The 27969-nt window shown below is 32.1% G+C and overlaps 2 protein-coding genes across 2 annotated transcripts; one reads left to right on the top strand and one right to left on the bottom strand.

Moving 5' to 3' along the window:
• Nucleotides 1–1702: 1702 nt before the first annotated feature.
• Nucleotides 1703–27969, top strand: LOC134686889 (GRAM domain-containing protein 4-like). The gene is made up of 19 exons (XM_063546727.1): nucleotides 1703–1888; nucleotides 2028–2036; nucleotides 4130–4223; nucleotides 4606–4708; nucleotides 5131–5219; nucleotides 5674–5848; nucleotides 6436–6461; nucleotides 6672–6763; nucleotides 7792–7883; nucleotides 8291–8339; nucleotides 9450–9521; nucleotides 10104–10147; nucleotides 10571–10677; nucleotides 11656–11810; nucleotides 12826–12961; nucleotides 13265–13355; nucleotides 13746–13827; nucleotides 14123–14188; nucleotides 27576–27969. The coding sequence occupies exons 3-19, from the start codon at nucleotides 4133–4135 to the stop codon at nucleotides 27774–27776; spliced, it is 1671 nt and encodes a 556-aa protein (XP_063402797.1). The 5' UTR covers nucleotides 1703–1888; nucleotides 2028–2036; nucleotides 4130–4132; the 3' UTR covers nucleotides 27777–27969.
• LOC134686882 (uncharacterized) lies at nucleotides 18749–22808 on the bottom strand. Its single transcript, XM_063546716.1, has 2 exons — nucleotides 22648–22808; nucleotides 18749–22394 (listed from the first exon to the last, which is right to left on the bottom strand). The coding sequence occupies exon 2, from the start codon at nucleotides 22213–22215 to the stop codon at nucleotides 19480–19482; it is 2736 nt and encodes a 911-aa protein (XP_063402786.1). The 5' UTR covers nucleotides 22216–22394; nucleotides 22648–22808; the 3' UTR covers nucleotides 18749–19479.

Below are 27969 nucleotides of genomic sequence, written 5' to 3'. Positions count from 1 at the left end.
ACAACTTGAAAAAAAGTCAATATTTTTTTAATGTTAATTTCTCTCTTATTATGAGTATTAGGATAACTTTATTTGGTTTGTGCGTACCTTGCAAGGTCATCATGCCCGTCAGACAGTGTTCACTTAACATTGACCTCAGTTCATGGATCAATGAACAAGTGGTCAATATCTCAGATACTATAAGCAATGGGTCTAGTGTATTTGGTGTATGGAACGATTGTAAGGTGTACATGTCCAACCAGCAGTTTTCATATGACCTTGACCTCATTTTCATGGTACAGTGGTCAAAGTTTAGTTTTTGAGTGGTTTTTTTTCTAAAACTATATGCAATAGGTCAACTTTATTTGGTGTATTGAAATATTTTATGATGTACATGGCAACATGTTTAACCCCAACACATTATTTATGTAAGGAGCATGTAATTCAGTGGTTGTCGTTTGTTTTTGTGTTACATATTTGTTTTTCGTTAATTTTTTATACAAATAATGCCGTTAGTTTTCTCGTTTGAATTGTTTCACATTTTCATATCGGGGCCTTTTATAGCTGATTATGCGGTATGGCTTTGTTCATTGTTGAAGGCCGTACGGTGACCTTTAGTTGTTAATGTCTGTGTCATTTTTGTCTCTTGTGGACAGTTGTCTTATTGGCAATCATACAACATTTTCTTTTTATACGACAGTCTGGCTGGTTTTATTTGAACTTGACTCCTTTTTTCATGGTTCATCATTTTGCTCAGTGTAAAGTTTTTGTGTTTTGGTATGTTTTTCTCAAACTATAAGCATTAGGTCAACACTATATCTAAGCTGTACATGTCTGCTTGGCATTATTCATCTGACCTTGATCGACCTCATTTTCATGGTACATTGGTCAATGTTTCATTTTCTTGGTTAAGTCTGTTTCTTAGAAACTATAAGCTATCAACTATATTTAGTGCATTGAATGATTGTAAGGTGTACATGTATTTCTCGTTTTATTTATATGACCTTGACCTCATTTTTTTGGATCATGGTAAGTTTATGTAAAAGTTGTAGTAAAGCTTTCTAATAAGGGATATCAAGACAATTTCAGTGGTTAGTAAAGAAGGCGAGACGTTTCAGCATGTACACTCTTGTTTTATTATATGACATCTTTACCGTTTATATATTGGTGTGCGAGTTTACCTCCCATCCTTTACGGGTAGACTTTACATAGATAAATAAAGTCGTATAAGATAAGCAAAATGAGTATGTTAAATTTGATGTATGCCTTTTTGTGCTTCTTCGTTACATTTGTTGTTTTTATAGTGATTAAGATGATAATACAATATTGACTTCTGTAACCCTATTTTTGACATTTTTACTCTTTGAGTATGTTTGTTTTGTTCATGCATCGTTGACAATGTAATGGAATTTGATGCAACTGTCATATAAGTGAGAGGTTTAGCTAGCTGTAAAACCAGGTTCAATCCACCATTTTCTACATTATAAAATGCCTGTACCAAGTCAGAAATATGACAGTTGTTATCTATTCGTTTGATGTGTTTGGACTTTTGATTTTACCTTTTGATTTTGGACTTTCCCTTTTGAATTTTCCTCGGAGTTCAGTTTTTTTGTGTTTTTACGTTTTACGTGTTAATTTTCCGGATTCATAACCGATATTGCGCCTATTTTTAAGATCACCCTAATCTGGTTACCAATATATTTCAGTATTTTAGTTGAGATATCAGAGGAGAAACAAATTATAAGAGTACCAGTCGACAGTATTTTGTAAACAAAATCACATGTTCCTGACAATGTATTTATTAAGAAGGAAAATACCAATTTTAACAATCTAAATGCCTTTCTATTGAATTTGAGTCACAAAAAGAAAGTTTATATTTTATTTTATTCTGCACTCTGGTCTGACAGTAGTCCAAATAATTATGACGTCTGGGACGGCTATTTTATTTTTTTTCTGGGACGCCTTCCTAAAGTCGTAGGAAGGCGTCCCAGAAAAAAATTAAAATAGCCTTGCCAGACGTCATAATTATTTGGACTAGTCTGACAGTATTCTGAAAAGTAAGTTTGATTACCAATCAGCAGGTCACCTGAAAAATCTAAACAATGAATTTTCAAACTGTACATCTGTATCTGTAGAGTACTGGAAATGTTCTCAAAATACTGAGTAAAACTTATCCAGGAAATGTGTGTGCACCACTGAGGTATCTAGTCGCGCGATATAACTGCCTTAAAACTTTCCACAGTTTTACAGTTCACAGTAGCATTTGGTAGTAAGTTCCAATCAATGATAGTTTGTGGAAAAAAAAGAATGTTTATAAATGTCAGTATTTTTTAAAGTTTTATTTGTTTGACGTTAGAAGTTCTGGACGGTCTAGTATTAAATTCGATATGATGTTCAGTGGGGATGGCTACCAGGTCGTTAACTATTTTATAAAGTAGTACCAGTCGTTGTTCTCGTCTTCGTTCATCAAGAGGTTTCCATCCAAGGTCCTTCATCATGGAGGTGACACTACTAGTACGTCTATAGTCTTTGAAAACAAATCTAGCTGCTCTTCTTTGTATGTTCTCTATGCGATTTATGTCTTTTTGTAGGTATGGGTCCCATACAGTGCCTGAGTAATCTAAGACTGATAGAACTAGTGAGATGTAGGCAGTTTCCTTAAAATGTTTGTTGCAGTGTTTAAGGTTCCGTCTAATGAACCCAAGTGTAGAATTGGCTTTGTTGCAGAATTTGTTTATGTGTGATGACCATTTCAAATTGTCACTAATAATTACACCTAAGTATGGATTTTCATTGACCTGCTCTAATGTGTGGTTACTTAGTGTGTAACTGTATGTGAGCGCGGACCTGCTACGGTGAATTGAGATGACATACATTTACTGGCATTAAAACGCATACCCCAGTCCTTTGCCCAGTTTCAAGTGAATCTAGGTCTTCCTGTATTTAAAGTTGGTCCTGTGGTGTCTCGATGGTATTATATAGGAGGCAGTCGTCAGCAAACAGACGTACTTGTGATTTTACACGTAATGGCAAGTCATTAATATGACATAGAAAAAGAAGAGGACTGAGGATAGTTCCTTGGGGCACCCCTGAGTCGACGGAACAAGATGAAGAAAATTCCCCTTCGACGATAACTCGCTGGTGGCGTTGCATTAGGAATGATTTAATCCATGCATTTGTATTACCATCAATTCCATAGTTCTTTAATTTGTGTAGGAGTTTTCGATGAGGCACAGTGTCAAATGCCTTACTAAAGTCCAGTATGATTAAATCAATTTGCTTCTTGGCATCAAATAATTTCATGATGTCATGCATAGTAATTAGAAGTTGACTTTCGCAGGAATGGCCACTACGGAAACCATGTTTATGTTCGTCATTGAATATACATTGACATGTACATGTAGATGATCAATGTTTTCTGTTTATCATATAAGCATTAAACTTATTTCTCATAAAAATTGACAACAACATACTTATAAAAAGTCATTTCCTAAAACAGCTGTAAAAGGGTAAAATGTTTTCACAAATAAATGCTGAACTTGTTGTAGCATAATGTTAAAGGTAGTTGCGTAACCGTAGCTCATAGGTCCTTATGTTATTTTTTTACTATTTGCAGACCATAGGTCGCAAATAGTAAAATATTAACATCAGGCCTATGAGCTACGGTTCCACAGCTATGTTAAAGGATGTGACATTGTATGCAATCAAGGTCAAGAAGTATAGTTGACTAATTCAAGTTATTGTCTAACATACCATATGGCCCATTGCCAATTTAATATGTATGAAGGTGATGTGCTCTGAGTAGGTTGTTCATGCTGTAGGACAACAAAATGGTAAGACACAACTAATTTTACATATAATAAAAGATAAAAGTGTTTACCTTTTGGATTTTATAAATCAGAGAAAATCTATCAGACATCATTCTTTAGGTGATGGAATGTTTTTTGGCAGACAAATTTTGTGAAGAACATTTTTAATTGACTATTTCTGTAACTAGTTACTTTTATATTTTTATAAATATCAACAAAAAAATGGAAGATGTTATAAAAATTAAAAGCTCTGTTTTGGAGATTGTTGTATATATAATGTAAAAGTTAGTTAATATTCTACTCTATTGTTTCACTACAGTTATCAGTATAAACATTTTCAGAAAATGGATGCTAGCAGCTATGAAGTATATGAAGAGCACCTGAAACATTTAGAAGAACAGCTTGTTACAGTTACCATAGAAAATCAAGGCCTTGGTAAGTTGGGTGTTAGATTGGTTATTTTTTGTTTAGATCAATTCTTTTTGGATGTATTTTGCCAATACATAAAAAAAGATAGATTTTTCAGAATCAGAATGTTTCTTATATTTATTTTATGCCAACCAATGATTAAAAATCTGGAGAGAAATTTATTGATAAGTTCTCTGCAATGCAAGTAATAGATGTCTGCATATAACATTTTTTGAGCTGCTAAAATTTTTAACAAACTACATAGGCTTTTAAATGACATAATATCACCGAAAGCTTAAAAATGAAATAAAGAAGAAACATTGTACTTTATAACTTAACATAACTGTGTTAACTGTCGATATTTATAGTCTTTTTTTCTTCCCTGTGAATACCATGATTTATTATTCAGTAAGTGAACTCAATGGTTATAAAGACAAAGAATCATTGGATAGATTAAGAGCAGAGATTGAGATTGAAAGAAACAGATACAAAAAGTTAGAAGAGAAATTCAAGTGAGTAAAATCTGTTATAGAGAAAAATATTTTCTATAGTTAACTAGTTACCAGGACCTCCTCTTGAAACCATCATTCTAGTATGTCTATGTAAATCAGTGATTTTTCGTACAGGTATAGATAGTAGACCACACATTGACAGAAACAAGTGCCTGTCTATATACAAAAACACAATGTACTATATGTAATGATATTATATATAGAAAAGTAGGCGTAAGCGGGCAAAATTTATAAAGACTTGTCATGAAAAAAAAGAGGATTTAGAATATCTGATAAATTGTCGAAAACAAGGTAACATCCTTAAATGTATAAGGCCATCTTTACCATGTTAACAGCTGATCAATTATGAAACTTGACTTTCACTTAAAAATAAATGTGAAAATACCTGCATTTTAATATGAATATATTTTTTGTAATTGCAGAAAACATGAGAAAGATGATATCAAACATATTCAGAGCTTTGATAGTGCTCAGGGATGGGTCGATGTATCTATCAAATCCAGTAGTTCAGGTTAGTAATGAACAAAAGTACGATAAAAAAGGGGGGGGGGTATCGAATGCAGTTAGTCAGTAGAGAACAATATTATAAGTCAGAGCTTTTTTAAATGGGGTGCACATTTATTTAAAACTCAACTAGAAGTTGCCCGTGAAATTTTAGTACAATTGAGCAAATGTTGAAACAAAGAGTTTTTAAATTTCGCAGCGAAAGCAGATACGGGTAAGACACAGATTGATAACAGTCTTCAAATTTAGAAAGTACAAAACACTACATCTTTACAACATATATCACAAATATGTCCGATTTTGTATGGTTTCAGATGGTTGCATCTCAATGAAATCGTTCTCTTCCTTTAGTAGTATAGATACACAAATTGAGTTGAGAAATTTTGAACCAGAGATTAGTCTCAGCTACATTTCAGTTTATCAAATTTATTCTGAAAGTCTTCTGACTTTTTTCTTTTCAGCTGAGAAATCCTCTCCACCACCAAAGTCAACAAAGAAAAGAGTTAGAAGAAATAAAAAGTTTGACTTATTGTGGAGGAGAATAGTGAATTCTGTATATAACTTTATGGATGATTTTACAGAGGAACCTGAAGAACAGAATGAGAATGAAGATGGAGAACCTCTCACTGTTAAACAGTTAGGTTTAGATAGTTATTTACCAGTGCTTATTATCATCTCCAATATCTATTTTGTTAAAACAGTTTAATTTCAAAATTTCTAATCACAGACTTGACAATTGTTTTAAAGTTGATAAAGTTATTGTAGCTTATCTTGAGTAAACTTAGTGTTTATTCATACACAAATTCTGTGAAAAAAATGTCTGTTCTGCTAATAAAAAGCGATTTTTTTGTACAAGGAAAATCAGTATCATTAATTTAACTTGTGGTTCAACTGTCAATTAACTGACAAGGGTATTATCTATCCAGTCAGTCCTTTAATCTTTGATTAAAAGAATATTTAAATTTTACACTTTTAATTATACCAAATTATGAATTTTGTAGTTTACCAATTATGATATCTTGTATATCAATAAAGAATAGACTTATCAAGTAAATACACAAAAACACTGTGTGAATCAAAGGTTTAAATTTTCTTTTTTTCTCCCAGTGTATTCCTGTTGAGAGTACCTGATCAATATCATACATTTATATTGCTTAATCTTTAAATTACTGAAATCTATGAGTTATGTATGTTGTATAGGTTGCCATTTTTTTCCATTGTAGATTAAAAGCTAATATCAACAGATTTAGTAAGTTGGCTTAAATATTTTTTATATTTGATACAATATGCTGTGTACAAAATGTCTATAACTATGTGCTGTTTGTGGGATTTAAAAAAATGTTCATGTTTAACGAATTAAAATACAAAGGAATTTTTTTTTAACTGTATAATTCATAAATATTGATTACGTTTTTTAAAATTATGCTTTCATTTATTCAGTACACTATCCTCATTGTAGGTTCTGATTTAAAACCTTATATAGATACAATCAAAGGAATACAGCAGCTACTAGCTTGGAAGACTCCATCTTATACTTTACTAATGTTCATGGTTTGTATAACAGAATTCCTCCTTCTATTTAAGAAATAATTATACCCTGGCTTTAAAAAGTGGGGTATACTGTTTTTCCTCTGTCTGTCTGTCCATCCATCATTCAGTCCGTCTGTCCGTCCTATGAATATTTTTTGTCGCATCTTTGTCAAGAACTAAACTGTCAGCTATACTTTGTGATGTCTTTTCAGATTCAACATTCAACAACTTCCTGTTTAACAAACAATTGCATCATTTTACACATGACATCCATGTTGAAAATTTTAGCCACATTTTATTATATATATTTATCGGACCACAGATGAATTATCACGTTGTAATTGGTTAAACGCCGTCACGTGGTGACCCCCTATGAGACCGTATGGGGTTAATAAGTTTCATATGGGGTTCATGACGCGTTAATGGCGACGTCATCTATTATAAATGTTGTTGTGTTTCATTGTTTATTTTTCAACAAAATACCGCAGAAAAAGTCCAGTGTCCGATAAATTCGTCATACAGTTAACTACTGACCCCCTACAGATCCATAGAGGGTGAATAAAATTCATAGGCGACTCTGCCTCTGGTCTCACCCCCTATTGATTTTACTAACCCTCTATGGATCTGTATGGGGTCAGTAGTGAACCATATAACTTATAATATATATGTCTTCTCTACTGTGTGACGCTGTTAATTGTTAAGTATTTGGGCGGGGTTATCATCAGTGAGCAGTAGCTCGATCACAGTTTCACTTGTTCATTGGGCTTGAATTATACTGATTTAACCAGCTTGAACTTTTATCATAAACACTTTACCACAAGAGATAGCAACTTTCAACATAAGAAATTTCATCAAAGAGACAACAACCCGACCAAATAAAAAACAACAGCAGAAGGTCACCAACAGGTCTTCAATGTAACGAGAAATTCCTGCACCCGGAGGCGTCCTTTAGCTGGCCCCTAAACAAATATATACTAGTCCAGTGATAATGAACCGACAGTACGCTATGCTAATTTCCAAATTGTACACAATGTTTATTTTGATTTCAGATTTATTTGATTGCCATATGGCATGGTTGTTTTGTATCTGTGATATTGTTTTGTTTGGTTGTGAGAATGATGGTTAGTTATTTAAATCATTTGTAAGTACTTTTATGTGGTTATTATTTAATTTTTGAATATGTGTAAAAAAAAAAAAAATGGTACATTTGTAGAACTTTTCTCCTCTTGAAATAAACTTCAAATTAAAAGGCTAAATTTAGAAGGATATGTTTTAAGATTATCCTAAAAATAGTTGATATTTTGTTAAAGTTCCATACCATCTATCTACAAATATAGAGCTGTGTCTTATACACTTTTATTACTGGTTTATCCTTGTCCTGCTTGTCAACCACAAATAAACTAAGTTATATTATACGTAGAACATGCAAACAAATGGGAAATGTTTTTATAAATTCTACCTGTAACAAATGTGTATTTATGTATATTCAGATATTATACATTGAATAAGAGATTCTGCTGAACAATATTTTTTGCATTATATTTTTAGGGGATTCCAAATCAAGTTCAATTTTTTCCAGGCACTAGAAGAACAAAAGGTACAGCTTAGTAGAAATACTGTTTAAGTCATATATTGGATTATAGTAAAGTTCATTTATTGCATCAGTGCTGTAGTTTGATACATAAAATTTAAATAGGTTTATAATTGAATGAAATTTTCTTTCCTGAATTGTTGTGTAAAATGGACCATTTACTTACAAATTTAAATAAATAAACTATGAAGTTCAGGAGTCAGTGACTTGGTTATATATATTTTTCATATTTTGAAGAAAATAATGTTTTACTCATTATTCCAGTATTAGAAACTGAACAGTTTCTGTCTTTTCCATTTTTTTTAATGACTGAAACAGTATGTGCCATTAAGGGAAACATTGTTTCACTATTTTGACAGATAATTATTAGAAAGTGTGTCTCTGAAAAATGAAGAAGTGTTTTGATTTTCAATATTAAAAGACAACTATACACCAAATGAGTAGAAGATTTGCATGCTTAACTTGAAATGAATACATATTGATTTTTCTTCTTTTTGTTGAATCTTTTCCACCATTTTAAACATTCTTAAATTAAATAAAAAAAACTCATTTATCTGGTTCATATTTTAAAAGAGAGCTTACTAGGCTAATTTTCAAGAAACTAACCTAATAAACAAGATAAGGATACACACAAAGCAATGTTATTTATGACTTATTAAGGCTAAGCAGGTTTATATTTCAGTGTTCCTCTTACAAAAAGAAATTCATGCCTATTCCCGTTTGAATGGTTTTACACTAGTTATTTTGGGGCCCTTTATAGCTTGTTGTTCGGTGTGAGCCAAGGCTCCGTGTTGAAGGCCGTACTTTAACCTATAATGGTTTAATTTTTGATTTGTTGTTTGGATGGAGAGTTGTCTCATTGGCACTCACACCACATCTTCCTATATCTACTAACTATGTTTCAAACTTTCTTAAAATTAATTTTAGCTTCTTTTACTTTTATGATAGATATTTTCTAACCTATAATGTTTGTTTTTTTCATCATTGAATACAGAAATCTATTCATGTGTCAATAAAAAAAGTGACATTATCTTAAAAAGAAAATATGATTTTGTTATTATACAGTAGATAAGTAATAGTGTAGGACAAACTGTAAAACACATGTACTATTTTTAGCCTAAAGAAGATAGCAGTTCTGGAATAACAGATAAATTTAGCCTGGTGATACAAGTGGCAAGAAAAGTTCAGGTATTTGATATAAAGTTAAAAACCATATGATTTGTAGGATCATTATCTGATCTTATCTGTACTGTCAAAAGGTCAATTTTAAATGTCAATTGCAACCCATGCTATGGTCATTCTTTACTTTTGATGGTTTTTTTTTTTTTTATAGCTTATAGTCCTTTGATTTACTTTGCTAAGTCCTGACATTTTATATACTTGCCTCCAACAGACATTAATCCTGAAATTTTGCCCTTGTCCTCTTAATCCAATATGTACATGAAAGGAATCATGGTATACCAATGAGAGAGCACTATGTGTTAGTTCTGGTGTGCTTGCCTTGGTGGAACTGTATCCTTTGGTAGTTTGTTCAGATTTTGAAACACTCAGAATAAAGTGTAGTCACTTGAATTAAAAAATTAGTAGGGACATTTAGTTAAAAATGTGAACTAACTTATAAAAATGATACCTCATATTTTTTTGGTAGATGAGTAAACATCTTTAGTTTGATTTTGATTGTTTTAAAACTGATATTCCTGAATTATTTTTTTCCACATTATATGCTAAATCCTTGGTCAGCAAATATTGGTAGTGTGAATTTGATTTCAGAATGGACTAGGGGCTGCTGCAGATGGTTTGGAGAAAATACAAAGGTAATAAGAAGATTAAATTAGAAACATAAGAAGTTGGATCATGAGTTTAAGTGCATTTATAAGCAGATTAAATTTATTCGTTCATAGTGTGTTAATTTACGTTTTTTGATTGAGTTAAGCCTTCCAATTGATATTTTATCATGTGTTTTTCTATGTTGTGATGTAACTTAGTTCTTTTTTTGTAAAACATTTAATTACCATAAAGGTGTTTGTACTTAATGTTTTTAAGAATTAAAAAAAAGCCAAGTAGGAATAAACCTTACATATATGTTACTTTTTACAAAACAAAATATGGAAAATTGATGTGACTTTGGACATCCACATCATGACTGATTGTAATATTAGGCTTATAATATAATTACCATTAACTTGCATAATGAATGACGAATAAACTTAGAAAATGATTTTAATGATGTTTTCTAGTTTACTAACTTGGAAGACGCCAGTGACCAGAAAGTTATTTATGATGTTATTTATCTGTTTTATTATGTCGTTTACTGCATCCATGGAACACTACAGTTATATAATGGGTAAGTATTTGGTTGCGATAATCAAATTAATCATTCGCAAAGTGGAAAGGGATTAATATAAGTTGCAAAACTTGTTTCCCAATCCACTATAAATAAATATGTTTAAACTAAATTAATCATAATTGCCCTAAACACCAGATGCAATGAAATTGATATTTAGCCAATATCTTTTAAGTGAAAATATTTGAACTTTGTTTACCATTACCATAAGATTACCATAAATATTCAAGTGAAGGCTCTTTCTAGATGTAGTACGGCGGCTTTGTGAAAAATTGTGCAAATCCTGCTACAGGCATGAAATTTGACATAGACCTTCCTCGACTATTACTCTTTTATTTCAGATAGGGAGGCATTTGAAAAAAATGTCTCACTTCCGGTAAAATTCAAAATGGCTGACATCATACTTAAATCAGCCATTTATCAAAGGCTAGTATGTGAAAAAGTGTTATTATCATGCTACTAACATAATATTTGGTACCAACCTTTGTTATATACTACTTTTGGATATATGATATAGATGAGATGTCTTCAAAAACCCTACTTCCGGTAAAATCAAATATGGCGGATATAGTACTAGAATAAGTTTATTTTTAGGGAGGGTAATTGAAATGTGTTTTAATGTCTTGCTACTATCATTACATTTGGCAGAAACCTTTCTTTTGTGCTTCTCATGGATACAATGTATAAGACAAATCTCTTTAAAACCCTTACTTTTGGTGATATCCTATATGGCGGACATAAAAATATTGATAATTTTTCATTTTTATATTCCACTTCTTGACACAATGGGCAAATGTTTGAATCTTAAGAAAAAAATGTTTTGTGATCAATTAGTGCCATTGATGCTTTAGTATTTGAATTCAAAGAATGTATTGTATGTGATTGGTTAGATTCCAGTGTGTGTTGACTTAAGGTCAGTAACATGTACAGTATCACAATGTTTTTGTTGCAGTTAATTATTTTATCTTTTTGTTTTAGGTATATTTTTAGGAATAAAAATGTTTATTATCAACTACTTTTATAATCGATATCCACGATTGAAAAGAAGGTACGATTCCACATACAAAACCTGGCAACAGCTTCCTACAACAGTAGAATGTGAACAAAAAATGGTTAAGTCAGAAATAAATAAGGTATGTCAACACAGTAAATAAAGTCCCTTCAGACCTTCAGAGAATACCCTACAGTAGTCACGTATCTAATACCAATTTTATTTCCTTGTACGTCAAGAACTTGAGCCACAATGTCAATGGCGTAAATGAAACATAGGGGTAAAAAGCATTTATTTGCTTTTTGTCGAGCCTTCGACTTTAGTCGAAAAAGCGAGACTAAGCAATCCTACTTTCCGTCGTCGTCGGTGTCGTCGTCGGCGGCGTCCACAAATATTCACTCTGTGGTTAAAGTTTTTAGAATTTTAATAACTTTCTTAAACTATCCTTGGTTTGTTACAAAACTTGGACAGAAGCTTGTTTATGATCATAAGATAGCATCCAGAAGTAAATTTAAAAAAAAAAAAAATCCATTTTTTCTTTATTTACTTTTAAATGGACTTAGTTTTTCTGTGGGAAAACATTACATTCACTCTGTGGTTAAAGTTTTTAGAATTTTAATAACTTTCTTAAACTATCCTTGGTTTGTACCAAACTTGGACAGAAGCTTATTTATGATCATAAGATAGTATCCAGAAGTAAATTTTGTAAAAAGATAACTCCATTTTTTCTGTATTTTACTTTTAAATGGACTTAGATTTTCTTCCAGTTAATACTTCATACAGTCTGCAGTTAAAGTTTTCAAAACATTTATTAGATTCATTAACTATCCTAGATTTTTACCAAACTTGGACAGAAGCTTCTTACAATCAAAAGATAGTATCAAGAGGAATATTTTTATTGATTTTTTTCCTTATTTTTGTTGAGCCTGTGATTTACAGCAAAAGGAGGCGAGACACTGGGTTCCGCGGAACCCTTACAAATTTTTAAGAAAATATGACTGATACAAGGAACATTTAGCCACTCGTTAATATATATTGATATACAAAAATAATCATTGATGAAAGATTCAAGCAAAAAATTACCATTGATTGATTCATGCTTGAGAGCCTCTTGATTTATGAACTCACAATAAATGCATTGCAACTTTATGTTACAGTTCATATTGTCAGACACAGAGACAACATCAGAAGAGTCAGCTGCTGAAACATCATCAAAAACAAAGAAAATCAAAGATACAGATGCAGAATTTTGTCAGTTATTTTCTTTACCGAATTCAGAATGTCCAGTATCAGGTAGGTTTCTTTCTCTGAGTGGATAAAATTTTAAAATAATGACTGAAATAGGGAATGACAATGCAAAGAACTAATTGTTGATGAAGATTTATAACAGGTATTCTGTTCAACATATCTCCTATCAACTAACTATCAACTAACTTTAGTAAAAAAAGTTTATATTTGTCAACCAATGGAAAAATGAATCCGGATTTTGCTACAAGATAACCATATATGCAAACCATCATGGAGTAATTTGTAAGTAGGCAATTGTTGTCAGAAGTGATTAAAATGCATACAATGAAGACTCCTATACTATTGTAGGATGGCAGGGTGGGAAGAGATGTTCTCTTGTTAACAAAGAAAAGTCAGTTTTATCAGGATTAAAAAATGGAAAGTTATATCTTACAAGGAGGTATGTTGATGTAAACTGTTTTTAATTAAAAATTATAGCTTCATTACTTAAAACATTGGTTTATTGATATCTCTTATGACATATTGGTTCATCGTACTATTCAATTTTGAGATATTTTTAGTTTTAAAGTCCAGCTTGTTTAAAGAAACATGTTATAAAAACTTGTACCTGTTTATATTTGTGGTCTGCCTTCCTTTGAACATTGTCTGGCATCAACTCTTAGTACTGAAACAACTTTGTCAATTTGTTTAACTCTGATACATCTCAAAATCCCTGTAGGAAAATTTTTTAATGAGACAATTTACCAGTATATGAAAGATTTGGATAATAATGCATTTTTGGTTGCTTCCAAAATATTCTGACAAATAAAATGTATGATTTTTTTTTTAGTTTCCTGTGCTTTGAAAGGACAAAGACACCATCAAAGAAAAATATTGTTGTACCATTAGCAGATATAACAGAAATGTCAAAAGTAAGTTTAATATTTTATTGATTTGTACTTGTTATACTAAAATAACTTAAAAATGACAAAACTCAGCATTGTTTTTCTTTTGTTTTATTTTCTGTCATCAATTCAAATATTTAAGTTTGATTCATAATCAGCAGCATTTACTTTTTTGTGGTGAATTTGAAAAAAACAATTTTTGATTATTGTATTGGTTAAACTGTCTCATAACTTTTAATAGTTAGCATTAAATCAATCAGTACTATTACAAATTGTCAATGTAATTCAACATAATCTTACATATTATCCTTTTATTATTAAGGCCAAACCATATGCAATATTACAAGGAAGTGGAATGTCAATAGAAATAAAATTAGTTGGTGGCAAGGTAGGTAAACTGAAAAAATATCTGGTATTTGATAAATGTATCATATGCCATATTTTATAAGGTGCATATCTGATGTAGAATCTTAATAATTAAAAGTTCATCTGAAAATGTACCTACCGTGAGAAATGGTAAAATCTTGTTTTTGTGGCAAAGTTTAATATCTTGATTGGACTGGACTCGTCAACTTGACTCGTTGACTTGACTCTGGACTGCTAGGCTTTCACATGTTTATTTTTTAATATTTTTTATATGTTAAGGCCGTAGTTTTTTTATTTTTAGTTTTACGAACCCTCCTACCCTAATTTTTGCCAAATAGAAAAAAAAAATAAAATTAAAAATGTTGATTTTTATTTTTTTTTTCTCCTCAGACCCAGTGTTTTTCATGCAAAAAAAAATAAATTTTAGTTCATAACTGCATGAAAGAATCTAAATTTATGCTCTTAGTGATTTAGTAAGTTGTTGCACATTGATTTTCAATTCAAACCTTGTCAAGAAAAAAAATTAGTTGTTACACTAGTAGAAAATCTCATTTTGAAATAAAAAAAAATTTTTTTTGATATTGACGGTTGATATTAAAAAAAAAATCAGCAGCAGCATTTTTTTTTTTTTTTTTTTTTTCGTCCTCCTTCCCATTGGTTTTGTCAAAAAATTTCGTAAAACTAAAAATATAATAACTATGGCCTTATTTTGTTATCTTTTGATAAACACTGTACTTGATGTTGTTTTATTCAATATATAAAAAAGAAGATGTGATATTATTGCCAATGAGACAACTATCCACAAAAGACCAAAATGACACAAACATTAACAAATATAGGTAACCGTACGGCCTTCAACAATGAGCAAAGCCCATATCGAAAAGTCAGCTATAAAAGGCCCCGATAAGACAATGTAAAAAAACGAGAAAACTAACGACCTTATTTATGTAAAAAAATTAACGAAAAACAAATATGTAACACATAAACAAACGACAACCACGACATGATACTTAGTAATACATTAGATCATATCTTTATAAGGATATTGAAAGACAAATTACAGCTTTTGAAATTGGCATATGAGAATGAACATACAGTCAAACTCCTTTAAATGATAGGCATGCACGTTTGTAGAATATGGGAAGTGCATTATATCAAATGTACAACCGTAATTTTTTTTAGAATTAATATAAAAAAGAAGATGTGGTATGATTGCCAATGAGACAACTATCCACTATCCACAAAAGACCAAAATGACACAAACATTAACAATTATAGGTCACCGTACGGCCTTCAACAATGAGCAAAGCCCATACCGCATATAGTCAGCTATAAAAGTCCCCGATAAGACAATGAAAAACAATTCAAAAGAGAAAACTAACGGCCTTATTTATTTTAAAAATGAACGAAAAGCAAATATGTAACACATAAACAAACGACAACCACTGAATTACAGGCTCCTGACTTGAGACAGGCACATACATAATTAATGTGGCGGGGTAAAACATGTAAGCTGGATCCCAACCCTCCCCTAACCTGGGACAGTGGTATAACAGTACCACATAAGAACGAACTATAAAAATCAGTTGAAAAAGGCTTAACTCATCAGATAGACAAAAATCTGATATGATAAGATGATAAATGTATTACACACACAACAATACTCAATGTCTGATAATTTATCTGCCCTTGTGTCTGCCTCATCATAAAACAATATTGATGCTAATATTCCAATGTGTAACTCAATAGATAAAAAAAGTTTGTTTGGGAGGTTGAATGTCATCAATTAATGCAACTTTGTATGACACCCAGAAAAATATTAATTTAAATGATATTATATTAAATACTGTTTAAAATAGCATCAACTTCAGTAGTAAAAAACAAGAAGATAACAAATAAGGCCAAATATTTGAGTTTTTAGGTTTTAAATTGTTTCATTTTAAATTTAAAGAAATTTTGGCCATTATGAATATTCATTGAAGGTTCCTTGTTAGCAAAATGAAAATTGTAAATTTGGTGCATATATAACCTGTAAACATGATCGACCACTACTGACTAGTATGATGTTTAGTTATTTCCTATTGTAATACTTGATTTATTTCACTTGGCTGGGCGGGGTTTAAGAAGTTTGCTTATCTAGGACCAGTCCATTTGTAGACAGGAGTATTGGGATTAGCTCATCAATGAAGTGTCCAATTATTTGTTGTTTATTATACACTCAGTTTTTTTTTGTATATGTTTTTGATGACACTGATAGGCGATTAGAATTCAGTAGTAATTATAGGTAATCATCCTTATCACACATATCTTCAAATAGACTGTCCTTATGCATATTAAAATATAGGAGGCTCTGCCCGTTCAGTTGAAATAACATTGGTAATAAAGGCATAGAAAAATCTTTCTTCTATGGAATTACTAAAACAAATGAATCAAAATATGTCAACATATTATCGAAAGGTACTATAAAAATGTAGCTATGATATGTATCTTATAGGTAATAAGTAATACTATGTCTTGTTTTAATGAGTAAAAGTATCCAGGCAACAATAGGTTTGTTATTTGTAATTATATTAAGTAGTCGTTTGTTTATCTGTTATTTATTATACCCCTGCTTTAAAAAAAGGGGGGGGGGTATACTGTTTTACCTCTGTCTGTCCTTCCGTCAGTCCGTCCATCCCATGAATATTTTTCGTCACATTATTCTCAGGAACTACAATACAAGGATTTCTGAAATTTGGTTTAGGGTTTATCTAAGTCAGCTATACCCTGTGATGTTTTTTCAGATTGATCACTTGACAACTTCCTGTTTACCGAACACTTGTATGATTTTACACATGATAGCCAAGTTGAAACTTTTAGTCACATTTTTCTCAGGAACTACAATACAAGGATTTCTGAAATTTGGTTTAGAGTTTATATAAGTCAGCTATATTGTGTGATGCGTTTTCAGATTGATCACTTGACAACTTCCTGTTTACCGAACACTTGTATGATTTTACACATGATAGCCAAGTTGAAAATTTTCGTCACATTTTTCTCAGGAACTACAATACAAGTATTTATGAAATTTGGTTTCAGGATTAATATAAGTCAGCTATACCGTGTGATGCGTTTTCAGATTCATCACTCGACAACTTCCTGTTTACTGAACACTTGCATATTTTTACACTATTACGTAATATTATCCAATTGCGGCGGTGGTATCATCAGTGAGCAGTAGCTCGCAGTTTCACTTGTTTGTTTTTTGTTCATTATTTACATAAATAAGGCCGTTAATTTTCTCGTTTGAATTGTTTTACATTGTCTTATCAGGGCCTTTTATAGCTGACTATGCGGTGTGGGCTTTGCTCATTGTTGAAGGCTTTACGGTGACCTATAGTTGTTAATGTTTGTGTCATTTTGGTCTTTTGTGGATAGTTGTCTCATGGCAATCATACCACATCTTCTTTTTTATATGACAATCATGGCAGAACACTATCAACATTAATGGTCAACAAGTTTTGATAAAGTTATGTAATGAATAGATTAGCAGTGACTTAATAGACATGAAATAAAACATCTCAATGTTTTGTTTTAATCTTTAAGAACATCTTGTATAAAACAAAACCAAATTGTAATACAATTATGTAAATCTAACATCATTTGCAATGCAATATGTCAGAAAAGTTATTTCAATATTATGAAATACAAAAGGTTGAGTCTAGATCTGTCAGTCTCTCTTTCCTTTCCTTTGCCTTTTTCTCAACAATGGCAATTCATCTATTCTTCTAAAATGACACCACTTACATCTGTTAAGACAGATATTCATTTCCTTCAAAAAACTTTCACCTGTATGCCAAAAAGTTTATTATGTAAAATGTCATGCACAAACATGAAATGTTTATCTATTTTCTCATCACTTGTTGTCCGTCGTCGTCGTTTACATTTTACTCTTCTTCTAGAGAACCACTAAATGGAATGAAACCAAACATGGCATGAATGTTCCTTATGAGGTGCTGACCAAGTGTTGTTACTTTGTAGCTGATCCATCATGCAAGATGGCCGCCAGCAGTGCACTTAGTTTAACATAGAACCCTATAGGAAATACATACAAATGACTTCTTTTAGTGAACCACTGAATGGAATATAAGAAAACATAGCATGAATGTTCCTAATGAGATGCTGACCAAGTGTTGTTACTTTGTCGCCAGTCAAACATCCAAGATGGCCACCAGTGGGGAGACTTAGTTTAACATAGGACCCTATGGGAAATACATTCAAGTTTCTACTTTTAGAGAACCACTGAATGGAATGAAATCAAATATAGCATATATGTTTCTTATGAGATACTGATCAGGTGTTGTTACTTTGTATCCGATCCATCATCCAAGATGGCTGCCAGCAGGAGGTTTAGTTTATCATAGGACCCTATGGGAAATGCATACAAAAGTCTTTTCTTAGAGAACCACTGAATGGAATGAAACCCAACATAGCATGTGTACGAATCACATAAAGTTTAACTTAGGGCGAAGAGATGAGTATGCGAGTTAACCATGTATCTATCTTTTATTCTTTTATAAAAATCATATGGTCGCTAACAATCGATTCTCTACAAGTAAAGAATAATTTCACATAAATAAAATACATAAATTATAATAAGATGTACATGTTTAAGTATTCATATTAAACTAAACAAACAATAAAACCATTTCATTCATGTATCATAATTTCTCTCGTAAGTTATTACGTTTAAAATAATAATTAAAAGTTACGCATATTTCTAATAAATAGTACACAATGTTTTCTCTCTTTAAATAAGTTTTGATATAATAAAAAGATAGTATACATAAAAAGTTTCTTACCAACTTTGATCTGTCTAATAAAATAATGTGCATCCGTATGTTATCAAAATAAAGTCTAGACGACGAAGCGCACGTCAAAGGCGTAACGTCATAAAACAGAAACGGGAAAATGTGTTGTTCAAAAGAGCGCAACGTTACATTAGCGCTTTCATAAATAAATAGTAAAACTGTGTTTCTTATTCTTACAAGAATAAATGAATATGTTAGTTAAACATTTAATAAATAATAAACTTATATTTAAAATTTGAATATTTCAAATCTTACACTCCCCACAATGAAATTACCAAATAATTTCTTAATACAGTTAGAAAAATATAATACAATTTTGTCACCAATAAAAAATAGTTCTATTTAGAACACTCGAGTACGCATAGTTTATTTATAGGTCTTAAAATTTGTGACTGACTAGTTTTGACCACACAGCTACGGATATGACCATGACGGCTCCTTGTGATCTCGACTATTCTACCCGTTATCCTCTCTGTATATCATCAGCAACTAAAACAATATCGTCTATTTCAACATCTTGTTGTTCCCTCAGCCATTTGCTTCTTTGCTGCGGCTTTTTTTCCCCTGGACCTCCTTTTGTTTCCTCCTTTCTTGCTTTTTTGGATGGAGACCTTGCCCTTTTCTTTCCCCTTCTTGGGTTCTTGGAACGAGCACGTTTTGCTGCCTTTCCCGGGGAGGCGAATGCTGACCTGCTCCTGTTCCTTCTGTTGGACATGGACTTGGATGAACGATGTGTTGGGCTTGGCATCCGTCTTGCTGGGTGATACAAGACTGACTCCGTCATTTTCATAGCCTCTGTATCATCTGTAGAAAAACAATTCTTGTCTTCTCGTGCTCTATCATCATTTATAACATTTGACGCACGCATATCTTCAATAGGACCACGAATAGCCCATCCGAGGCGTGAGCGAATTGCATATGGTTGGTTTTCGTTACCGGACCTTACTTCTAGCGGAATGTGAGCGTTAGGTGAATCTGTACCTATTAACAACATGACCTCGGTTAAATCAGAAGAGGGTATCTGTATATCGGCTAAATACGACAATTTTCTTATATCTACATTTTCTGCGGCAGATCGAGCTGAAATTGGAAGCTTCTTTACTGACCACACCTTTTTTAACGACACCTTATCATTTCCGTCAATAGCTTTTACTTGTAAGTCAACTTCTTGACCGTGAATTGTACAACCAGAAGAGTTAACAGTAGACATCTCGAAAGTGACCGGCTTGCTAACTATATTTAATTTCTGAAGTAATCGTTCATCACATAAAGTTTTATCTGCTCCGTCATCTAGCAAGGCAAATGTTTTGCAAGAGTTGCCGTTCTGACCCTTAACGAGGACAGGAACAATTCCTAAACAGTTCTTAATCATCGAACCTTTAGTAGCTGCGCAATTTACTGACGGCTGAGTAGCTGCATGATCAAAACCGGGCTGAGACCAACCATGCAATAAAATATTATGCTTAACATTACAGTCAGATACAGTGCATGCTTTTGATTTTCTACAATTGTTAGCAAAATGCTTCCCTTTTAAACAATTATAACACAATTTTAACATGCGTACTAATTTATACCTATCATCTAAACTCATTGACTTGAATTTGCTACAAGATGTCAAATCTACACATGTACCTGTACAACATTTACATGTTTGCTCATAATTAGCTGTGTTATCTAAACTTTGAGTACTTAACGTAGTAATCTTACTATTAACTGTATCATTATTATGATGTTTACTTGTAAAAACCCTATTATCAGTCTTGTTCTGATTGTTTTCTCTACAAAGATCGTAACCATACATAGAACTAGCAATGCGTGATTTTTCGTCTACAAATTTAGCTAAGTCAGAAAAACGGGGTTCTCTACCAGACTCACTAATTGAATGAGCAATGTCGACCCATCTTGTTCTCATATGCATTGGAAAGCGTTTAACAATACACCTTAAATTTTCAGAATTATCAATATCTGAATTAAAACCTAACTCAGACAATGTGATTTCACATTTTTGCATTTCTAATGCCAATTTAGATAAACCTTCAATATCTGACGCTTTAATCTGAGCGCCGTACACTAATTTTTCAATAAATGATCTAGCAATTACATGTGGCCTACCGTATCGGGAGTACAATATTGCCCTAGCACGTTTGTAACCCTCATCAGAATCTAATAATACACAATCTTCTATACAACACTTGGCTTCACCTCTACAGTACTGAATTAAATAACTCAGTCTCAAACTATTATCACTTATTCTACCTTCAATGTTTGTCTCAAAGTTCCTTATAAACTTACTATAGTCTAACGGAGTTCCATTAAAAGTTAATAATTCTGGTTTTGGCAAATTAAACCCTTCGTGAAGTGTAGATGCTAGGCGTTGAAAAGCTGAATCTATGCTGGAAACACTTACATCCGAAAATCCAGACTGAGCACTGATTCCCTGTGTACTGTTATTAATGTTCATCTTTGGTTTATCAGTTGCTGCAGTTTGTCCGGAAAGAGAGTTCATATTAATACACTTTTCACTCGCAGGAACAGAGCTCTGTAATGTTTGCGAGACTGTTTGCGAAATGTTCCGAATGTTCACGATTCCACTGGTATTATCTGTGTCTTCTTCCACTGCTTCTTGCCACACTGATTCTTCGATATTGGCCTCTTCCATCTCGGATAGTTGATTAAATACCTGTTGTCTAAATTTAATTTCTATTTGTGCACGCTCTAGTTCATGCTGTTCTGATAATTTCCTGAGTTTAAGTTCTGCGATTAGCCGCTTAGCTTTGGCACTGCGAAATCTAGATTGTGATGAAACTGAAGATCGTGAACTCAAACTGCTATCAATTGAAACTGTATCACTTTCTTCGGGTATTTCCTCTTCATGCGATTTTTCACTCGCGATATACTGAGAAAATCTATCCCGGAATTCTACAAAGTTCTCATGACAACGTTCATAGTTCACTTCCAAATTTTCTATAACTTCTGATTGTGTACACAAATCTAAACACTGTAAGTGTGCTAACTTAAATTGTTCAAACCTTTCACATAACTTTGAATATAATTGTTTTGCATGTTCCACGTTCTCATATGAAATTAAATTCTTCTCCAATTCTTTGTACAATTTAGTAAGCTGCGCTAAATTCGTACTACGAGTCCGTTTTACATCACTGAAGTCCAGACAGTCTTCTTTCCGTCTATCGGTAGCCATTTTCTTTTTAACAAATAGTCAAAATTCGGCACAATTTTAGAATTTCCTCCTCTCCAGAGTTGAGAATTGTACGAATCACATAAAGTTTAACTTAGGGCGAAGAGATGAGTATGCGAGTTAACCATGTATCTATCTTTTATTCTTTTATAAAAATCATATGGTCGCTAACAATCGATTCTCTACAAGTAAAGAATAATTTCACATAAATAAAATACATAAATTATAATAAGATGTACATGTTTAAGTATTCATATTAAACTAAACAAACAATAAAACCATTTCATTCATGTATCATAATTTCTCTCGTAAGTTATTACGTTTAAAATAATAATTAAAAGTTACGCATATTTCTAATAAATAGTACACAATGTTTTCTCTCTTTAAATAAGTTTTGATATAATAAAAAGATAGTATACATAAAAAGTTTCTTACCAACTTTGATCTGTCTAATAAAATAATGTGCATCCGTATGTTATCAAAATAAAGTCTAGACGACGAAGCGCACGTCAAAGGCGTAACGTCATAAAACAGAAACGGGAAAATGTGTTGTTCAAAAGAGCGCAACGTTACATTAGCGCTTTCATAAATAAATAGTAAAACTGTGTTTCTTATTCTTACAAGAATAAATGAATATGTTAGTTAAACATTTAATAAATAATAAACTTATATTTAAAATTTGAATATTTCAAATCTTACAGCATGATTGTTCCTTATGAGGTGCTGAACAAGTTTTGTAACTTTGTAGCCAAATTTTATCTTGTTTTATATGATTTTAAAAACCCAAGTAGAGTCACGTGAGCGATACAGGCTCTTGAGAGCCTTTAGTTTTTAATAACCATAAGGGGTGGTTGAAATTATGAGTGCTAAAAAACATTTACTGATGATCAGGGGTGAAATATTTTAGCATCCATGGCATATTGTTTTCATCTTAGAATACTGTAAATTTATACTTGATCTAAAGTATAATTCAAAACAGGAAATCTGAATTACGTGAGGAACATGACCAAACATTAGTTTGTGCAGCAAGCAAGCATTCTAATTTATTCTGATCATTTAGACTTACATGATACCAAACATATCTACATCTGATCATAATGTTATGTTGTCATCGCTGTCTGTGTAAAGTATAAGATATCCCTACCAGTAATGCTATGTGGCAATCACTGTCTGTAAAATATAAGATATCCCTACCAGTAATGATATGTGGCCATCACTGTCTGTGTAAAATATGAGATATCCCTACCAGTTATGCTGTGTGGCAATCACTGTGTCTATAAAATATAAGATATTCCCACCAGTAATGCTGTGTGGCCATCACTGTGTGTATAAATTACAAGATATCCCTACCAGTAATGCTGTGTGGCTATCACTATGTACAATATAAGATATCTCTACCAGGAAAGATGTGTGCTCAACATTGTCTGAGTTAAATATCAGATATCCCTACCAGTTATAATATGTGACCATCACTGTCTCTGTTAAATATACGATATCCCTACCAGTAATGCTATATGGCCATCATTGTATGTGTAAAATATAAGATATCCCTAGCAGTAATGCTATATGGCCATCATTGTATGTGTAAAATATAAGATATCCCTACCAGTAATAATGTGTGGTCATTACTGTATGTGTAAACTTATAAGATATCCCTACCAGTAATGCTATGTGGCAATCACTGTCTCTGTTAAATATAAGATATCCCTACCAGTAATAATGTGTGGCAATCACTGTCTCTGTTAAATATAAGATATCCCTACCAGTAATGTTTTGTTGCCATCACAGTCTCTGTTAATTATTAAATATTCCTACCAGTAATGCTATATGGCCATCATTGTATGTGTAAAATATAAGATATCCCTACCAGTAATGTTATGTGGCCATCACTGCCTCTATTGAATATAGGATATCCCTAATAGTATTTCTACGTTGCCATCACTGTCTCTGTTAAATATAAGATATCCCTAACAGTAATGGTATGCGGCCATCACTGTCTGTGTGAAATATTAGATATCCTTCCCAGTAATGCTCTGTTGCCATAACTGATTGTGTAAAATATACGATATCCTTCCCAGAAATGCTATGTGGTCTATGTCAAATATGAGATATCTTACCAGTAATGCTGTGTGGCTATGGCTGTGTGTATAAAATTTTGTTGGCATAGCGAGGGTTTAACTGAATTGGATGCGAAATTTTTGGGACCATTTTATGCAGATAATGATATTTGTTTTGGACATTTTCCCTTTATGCATGTGTACGCCCTACAATCCGACACTGGTTAGATTTTTGTTTAATTTCAGACTACCAACCAATATATATGTTTGTAACAGAATTTTATTATTTTCTCAAAACTGCCATCATTCAATACAATAATAATTGATGTAAAAGTTTCACATCTAATCTTATATTTTAAATCTAAAAAACGGACCATATGTACATGTGTATATGGAATTTCGGAATATAGGATCCGACGTGACTCCTTTTTCTTGGATTTTGAGCTTCCCAATGGGATTTTTTATGGGATCCAACATTACTGGTAGGGATATCTTGCTATGTTGCCATCACTGTCTGTGTGAAATATGAGATATGCCTACCAGTAATGCGGTGTGGCCATCACTGTGCGTATAAAATATTAGTTATCCCTACCAGTAATGCTATGTGGCCATCACTGTCTCTGTTAAATATTAGATATCCCTAACAGTAATGGTATGTGGCCATCACTGTCTGTTTAAAATATCAGATATCCCTCCCAGTAATGCTCTGTTGCCATAACTGATTGTGTAAAATATCAGATATCATTCCCAGTAATCCTATGTGGTCTATGTTAAATATGAGATATCTCTACCAGTAATGCTGTGTGGCTATCACTGTGTGTTTAAAATTTTATTGGCATAGCGAGGGTTTAAATGATGTGGATGCGAAATTCTTGAAACCATTTTATGCAGATAATGATATTTGTTTTGGACATTTTCCCTTTATGCATGTGTACGTCCCTACAATCCGACACTGGTTAGATTTTTGTTTAATTTCAGACTACTACTCACCAATATATATGTTTGTAACAAAATTTTATATTGTTTTCTCGAAACTGCCATCATTCAATACAATAATATTTGATGTAAAAGTTTCACATCCAATCATATATTTGAAATCTAAAAATCGGACCTTATGTATAGGCAACTTCGGAATAAAGGATCCGACGTGGCTCCTTTTTCTTGGAATTGGAGCTTCCCAATGGGATTTTTGATGACTTTTCATAACGCATTGCACGGGACATGGAAATATCGGGCCTCCGTCCGTCCGGACTTGTTAGCCTTGTCATGTGTACAATTACAATTCTTCACTTGCCATATTTTTTTGTGATACTTACATCATCAGCAATGTCTTTGACACTTGCGTTAATAAGTCCTGATTGAGTATTTTTAACCTGAGACTACTACTATGTTATAGTAGTCTCAGTTTTAACCAAATGATACCTTTGACACATAAATTATGACGGAAAAGCAATGCATTTAGCCTGAAGTTTTTATTTCTCTTAAGATATTAATAAAATTTAAGACCAAATATGTCCGCAGGTCTGCATAACTATCATCCTAATCTGTGATCTGATTTATCCATAAACTAAATGATCCTAAAGGAAAGACCACGTATACTGCTTCGAAAATTATTGGATGCTTTTCTCATATTCCCATCCTTGTTAAATACGTTCAGATACTAATACATTTTTTTCTTACTGCTGAGAACGCATGCAATTATATATATATATATTATTTTTTTGTAAAAATAATGTGGATGCTTGAGCATCTGAGCATACATGTAAGCTACACCACTGATATATAATATATCCCTACCCATAATGCTGTGTTGCATTTTCCGACTGTTTAAAATATGAAATATCCCTACCAGTAATGATATGTGGTCATCACTGACTGTGATTTTTGCTATTATATGTCAAATAACTGCATTATAATTTAAGATAATCATTTTAATATTTCCAAAATACTAAATTGTTATCTGTTGTAGCAGACGTTATTCGGGATACATTAATAATACATCTTTACTGACAAAAAAAAAAGCTTACTCTTCAACACTTGAATGAGATGTTACAATTTATCATTCTGCTCATAATAAGAATAACAATTACCCTTTTACCAACCATTCATAACTTTAAACATAATTAAATATGTCAGTTTTTGAAAAGTTTCCTTCTAATATTGTCAAAGATAACCAATATATCAAACTGTTGGATGATTATAATATCAGGCTAATGAAATATACAAATGTGATAGTATCACTTGCACATGTTTTATTTGGCTGTTGTACACTAGTCTTGATCTTTTTTCTTCAAAAATATCTGATGCAATAAAGATTTTTTTACATAGTTTTAATAAAACATTAAACTTCAAATTTAAGTGCAGATGCGTTTATCTGTTTTGACTGGATGCCAGTTAGAGTAATCACTGATCACATTAATGATTTCTAATTTTAAATTGAAAGTAATACTAGTGAATAAGTTTGTAAAATATGCATGAACTTCAGAATATCTGTCAATCTTAGAGCACATTAGAGAATGTAATTGTTAGGTCTGAGTCACACAAGTGCTGGTGCATGAAATTTATAATGGACGACGTGTTAAGCAGTGCCAACATTTGCCTTTTTTGCTACAATTCATCTTTTAGCTGATTTGCTTTCTCCACTCAGAGACATGTTTTTGCCGTACAAAGAGTTCAGGCCCTCACAAGTGGGAAAGTCGATCACAAGAAGGGGATAAATTACTCAAATTGGGTGATTTTTTATTTTTCGGGTCCATAGGATATATGTCAAGGTTATACTGTTTATACTAAAAATATTTTTTGATCAAATGGTTTGTTGATGGTAACTCAATTGCTTGATTGTGATTTTAAATATTACTTGTCAGTATCATTGTTTATGTATTTAGAAAAAAGGTCTTATACAATAAATCATAAATGACCATTAATAGAACTATCCATCTTTACTGAGAATAGCAAAGTGACTTTGAACTTTTTGATATGTTGAATGAACGTCATATTTTTCTCACACATTTCTCCAGTACTACCGCAAATTACATCGTACTTCATATTTGGTCTGCTGCTTGACAGTAATGACTTGCAACGAGTAAGCACTTTTTGAATTGGTCCAACACTTTCATCTTCTTTAGAGTATATTTCACAAGTTTTAAAAGCCAAATATACAAATGTTTTAAAGAGCATAAAGGTAACAGGGCTAAACAAACTTGCATTTGTTCATTACATTTTGTACATACACAATGTTGTCTTACCATACCCCTCAATATTTTTGTGGCAAGATATCATTATACATTTAGTTTTATCTGTTTGTAGGTGTTTACATTTGGTGCCATTGTATACAGAGATGAAGCGTATGATAGTTTGATACAAGCAGGAATAGATCAAGCCCTTCCCTGGGCTACAGGGGTGCCATTAAACCAGGGTACATTACCTACATCATCACTCAGAAGGAGAAGTTCGTCAAAAAGTATTTCTAATTTTACCTGGGCAGCTGATTATACGGATGCTGACTGAACTATTACAGAAACGAAATAATAGTACACTATTCGTTATTGAAAAACGTACTTAGATTTACCGCTTCCCCATCATTCATGCTGTTCAATGTTGTCATGAAATTAAATAAGGAATCAAGATTCGAGTAAAAAAAATATATGTTTATATTTGCTTGAAATCAGGCATTGCATGATTTGATGTCATTCTAAAAATA

The sequence above is a fragment of the Mytilus trossulus genome, chromosome 1, assembly GCF_036588685.1.
Source record: "Mytilus trossulus isolate FHL-02 chromosome 1, PNRI_Mtr1.1.1.hap1, whole genome shotgun sequence".
Taxonomy (NCBI): domain Eukaryota; kingdom Metazoa; phylum Mollusca; class Bivalvia; order Mytilida; family Mytilidae; genus Mytilus; species Mytilus trossulus.
This window is presented reverse-complemented; position numbering and strand designations above follow the sequence as displayed.